The 5000-nt window shown below is 40.0% G+C and overlaps 1 protein-coding gene across 2 annotated transcripts in view; it reads left to right on the top strand.

Moving 5' to 3' along the window:
- The window catches only part of LOC143040584 (uncharacterized), a 56834-nt gene that overhangs the window by 51403 nt on the left and 431 nt on the right, over positions 1-5000 (top strand). Inside the window, exon 2 of one of the 2 annotated variants that reach the window (XM_076211668.1) lies at positions 3220-5000. This exon is cut by the window's right edge and continues 431 nt beyond it. In XM_076211668.1, coding sequence (XP_076067783.1) covers positions 3220-3223 — 4 coding nt within the window. In that variant the 3' untranslated portion in view covers positions 3224-5000. Of the gene's footprint in view, positions 1-3215 lie in introns of both variants that reach the window. The other variant, XM_076211667.1, reaches the window with a different exon arrangement.

Here is a 5000-nt window from a genome sequence, read left to right as displayed (position 1 = left end):
AGAGTATTTTTCCCCTTGTAAGAGGGTTAGCCAACCGAGGAACACACCCAATCCCACCCTTTCCACTCCCATCCCTCACCCATTGTTTCCCATCTCACTTAGCTCCTCTTGGATGATGGGTCATCCCTGTGTCTTGTCCACTGCCTGGATCAGAACCAATACAGCAAGACACATATGTTTTGTGTGTGTGTGTGTGTGTGTGTGTGTGTGTGTGTTTACCTAGTTGTATTATACGGGAAGGGAGCTATGCTCGTAGTGACCCGTCTTTGTATCTTTCAGCATCTAGTTTGTTCTTAAATTCTTGTATAATGTTTGCACACTCTGTTGCCTCATCCAATTTGTTCCAATTTGTGTGTATGTGTGCGTGCGTGTGAGTTATTGTTACTAAAATGATGAATTTTAAGTAGTTTTGATAATGAAAGGCAGCAACAGAACAATGGACAGGCTATCAGTACCACAAACACGACCACAACAAAAACAACAACTACAAACCCAGCTACAACCATAACCACAACCAGAGCAACAACTACCTCATCCGCAGCTTCAACAAACACAAACACAAACACAAATACAAACACAAACACAAACACAAACACAGCTTTTTCTTCTCTCGCCGTCGCCAAAGGCACCTCCCCCTCCTCAACCACCACCTCCCCCCGTCGCCAGAAAACTAATTACATGATAAAGTGTCATAAATTTGGAGATAATGAACGTATTTTTAGTAATGGCTTCACATTTAAATAAATTTCTGTTTTTTTGAGCTCAAATGTTATGGTCACTGATGCATGCATGTGTGTACGTGTGTGTGTGTGCGTCCGTGCGTGCCGTGTCTACATGTGCAGATGTGTGTACTTTTGTAAGTGTGTGTGTGTGTGTGTGTGTGTATGTGTGTGTGTGTGTGTGTGTGTGTGTATGTGCGTGTGTGTATTTGTGTGTGTACAAATGGGGACGGACCAAGTCACGCGAGGAGGCACTCATGCATATACGAAAGCACGAACATATGCAAGAATGCACGAACATGCATATGCACGTACGCATGCTTGCACGCGGGCGCACGCGCACACACGATCCGCGTCCACGTTTGCTTTGGTTAATGCAGTTAACGTTGCTCTCCCCCACTGTTGAACCATTTCATTGCATTTTGCAATTTTATTATCTTTTCGATTTGTCGCCGGGTAATTTTATACAGCTTAGGGGAGGCTTTCCTTCGTTTTAGGGCGTTTTCATTATCTATTCAAGCTGTCGCCAGACGATTTTATTCCGATAAGGGGCTAACCCCCCCCTTTCATTACTCCGCAAAACAAGGGTTAAAGGAAGTGAGATCGTGAGTGTGTGAATGTGAGAGCTGGTAGATCGAAGCTTGTGAGAGGCTCTCACTGTGTTAATAACGTCAGACTGAAAAATGAGACTGAAGTTCCTGAACAAGGGATCAGTGATGTACACATTGGGCACAAAGCCTCTGGACAAAGATGAGGTTATTTGTGCTTTGTCGTGAAACGCGTTGTTCCAAATTTCTCAAAGTTCCCTTGAGAATCTTCGTTGAAGTTGGTACTTGTAGTTCTTGGGCCTTTCATAGTCACGAAACGGTCAGGTGAGGTTTCTTATTCTGTGTAATATCTTCTAAAATATCTTTTCCATAACACAATCAGGCATCTAGACACTAACTATGAGTCCTTTTTTTCTAGAATGTAGACCCAAATGTAACGCTATATCAACTAAATTTTAAACAAACGCAAAAAAAAAAATAATAATAATAATAATAATACAAATATGAGAAAATGAGATACCTTACACTGCACAAATATTTGATCCCTTCAAGTCTCGCCTCCCTCATGTTCTCTTTAAGGTCCTTAATCGTCACTTCCCAAGGACCAATAGGTCGCACCAATCGCGATGTCTTCAATCTAACCATTGCCACTTAACAGTCTTTTATCACTCTATACAATAAACACTAAAAGTAGCTTTCAGAAGACTCTTTTTTACTTTAAATCACTCGGGTATGTTCCACAGGATAGTTCAATCCACAACAAACACACGTACCTTTTTCTACACGCAGTGAAATCTGGATTAAAAATGAAGCCTGTATCCATAAAGCGTTGTTTAAAAAAAACATCGTTTTTCTTATCGTGTATATTGGAATGTTCTGGAATAGTTTATATTATAACGAATGCACGTTTCTTATCCTACAAGTAGTAAACAAATCATCAGGTTGTCAGCCGTAAATAATGAAAATTTGGACAGGAAGACGCAAATAAAAAATATTAGACGGTGCTTGATGGAGTATTAAACCAAAACCAACAGACTACATAATTAATATTGATGTTTTCATTCCTGTACACAGTATATGAGTTCTTGATTTAAACGTTATTCGTTTACCTAGTTCCTTTATATTTTTCTACTCCATTAAACCCATTTGACATAAACACATAAATAAACACATACACGCACACACACATACACGCACACGCACACACACACACACACACACACACACACACACACACACACACACACACACACACACACACACACACACACACACACACACACACACACACACACACACACACACACACACACACACACACACACACACACATACATGAAGAAGTACAACTAAAGCAAGTTACCATTCCCTTTCGTGCAATTTTTCATATTTTTTGGTGACATCTTTTGCAATACTTTACGTACTAATCGTAGCGTAGCTCAAGGTGAGCGTAAATGATGGTATTACGTTCAGCACTTAGACTCCCATCATTATGAGAATTTTCTCTCTCTCTCTCTCTTCCTCTCTGTCTGAGATTGTTGAATGTTGATAGCGGTGACGCAAGATATCATCACTTTGGTTGTCTGACCTTTAGAGGAATGCAGGATCACGAAAAAGGTCAAAAGAGGCATTTCCCCAACCCCTTTGCTGCGTAGGAGCGGCGACGGGGTGGGGGTGGGGGGAAGGGAAGTGAAATGGGGATTTCCCTCGTGTTGGAAAAAATTAAACGTCTTATTCATTTTTATGATTTTTTTCAGGACCGGTGGTACAAGGTTGTTTTATTTTGTCTTTCTTTCTTTCTAATCATTGTTTTATTCAGCTAAAATTGGATTCCCTCGGCCCTGCCATTTAAGGGTAAATCACTAATATTTACTGTATATTCCTGTGTTTAGCCTATGCATCTTCACGTCTGTCACTTTCGTAACTCATATTTTTTTCTGTCTTCCAGATAGTTGATTCATCGAGAATTCAGGACACAGCTTCGACTGAAACGAAAAGAAGAAAAAGAAAAAAATAAAGGAAGTTGAATGGAGGAAGATGGATAAGAAATTCTTCGAGAATGAACAACGACAACGACGACGACGACAAAGACGACGACGACGATAACGACGACGCTGACAACAGAAACGGCAGAAATATCGAACTTCCAATATTATGTACAGAAATAAAAGAGATACTCCCCCAAACCTATTTACCCATTATGTAAATGTGTGTATACATATGCACTAATATTCATATTATATTTACTTAGCGTGTCATATTAGTTTATTGGTGAATACTTAATCATATGAACATTAGGTCATTAAGGGAACTGAATAATCCAGTATAACTTGAAAAATAAGAATCGGCTTCATTACTGCGAGGAGCAGAATACGTCTAGTGCACACTGCATTGTATGTATTTCTTTGCTTTCATACTGAACGAATCATATCATTTATCATTAGGACATTTGGAACATGGCAATGTGTCCTTTTTATCACGTGGACAATTGCACCATGGTCAAGATGACGGGGGACATACGCAACATGACCAATGTCCTTTTATCGAGAGGATCTTGGAAGCATGTCAATGTCCTATTTCACATTACGGACGCATATGCATCTTCTATCTTCTCAGACAGTCGTGTATAAGAGGAACAAAAATGCTGCTTGGATGCGATTGAATCCTTTTTAGGTACAGTCGGATCCTCCTCGGATACGATCGAATCCCCTTTCACTTGTTACAGAAGCATCACTCATATAATCATCTTGATTGTTCTTGATTCTATTCATAATTTCACTCAGTTATGTTCAGATCAGCCAAGCTCGTAAACACTTCATTAATGTGACACTTGAATAAACTTTGTTTTGGCAAACTGGAGTGGGAGTCGAGTTTGTCATTTAGGGGCGGGGCTTGTTCTTGACTCCGCCCACCAGAAAAAAGAATAAACGTTTGCCATAACAACGTTTAGGCAGAATGTCATACACCTGAAGGCCTTTAACGTTAAATCAACTGACTGACCTCACCTTCTGCTAAACATATCATCTCTTCCCCGTGTTAATTGACCAATTAATTAATTGATTAATTAATCAATTAATGATCGGTTGATGGGAGTCATGTAAACGCCTACAAAGACACAAAGATGTCAACGATAACAGACATTGGTACGATCACAGACAAAAGTCTGTTTCCTGATTTAGTCTGTTAAATGATAACGGATGCTCACACTACAGCGAGATACATATGTATATGTATATACATACACATACACATACACATCCACATGCATATATATGCAAATACACATACATATACACATACATATACATGTAGATTTACATATAAATTTACATATATATCTCTACGTCATTTTTCGTCCGAATATCACAGGATTAGGATTGAAAAGTCCTGGAGGAGGGAACCAACTCTCTTCTACCAGATGGAAGCCTCTTGTAGTCAAAGGGTTGAAATGGGCTAAAGTTTGGCTATTCTCCCACGGAAGATGGAAACGTTCGTGTCTACTCCTCTCACGGAAGAGGAAAACGTTTGTCTTCTTCTCCCACGGAAGATGGAAACGTTCGTGTCTTCTTCTCACACGGAAGAGGGAAACGTTTGTGTCTTCTCCCACGGAAGAGGAAAACGTTTGTCTTCTCTCACGGAAGAGGAAAACGTTTGTCTTCTCACACGGAAGAGGGAAACGTTTGTCTTCTCACACGGAAGAGGGAAACGTTTGTGTCTTCTCCCACGGAAGAGG

Source organism: Oratosquilla oratoria, chromosome 29, assembly GCF_046742065.1.
Source record: "Oratosquilla oratoria isolate Oo_2021 chromosome 29, ASM4674206v1, whole genome shotgun sequence".
NCBI classification, from domain to species: Eukaryota; Metazoa; Arthropoda; class Malacostraca; order Stomatopoda; family Squillidae; genus Oratosquilla; species Oratosquilla oratoria.
This window is presented reverse-complemented; position numbering and strand designations above follow the sequence as displayed.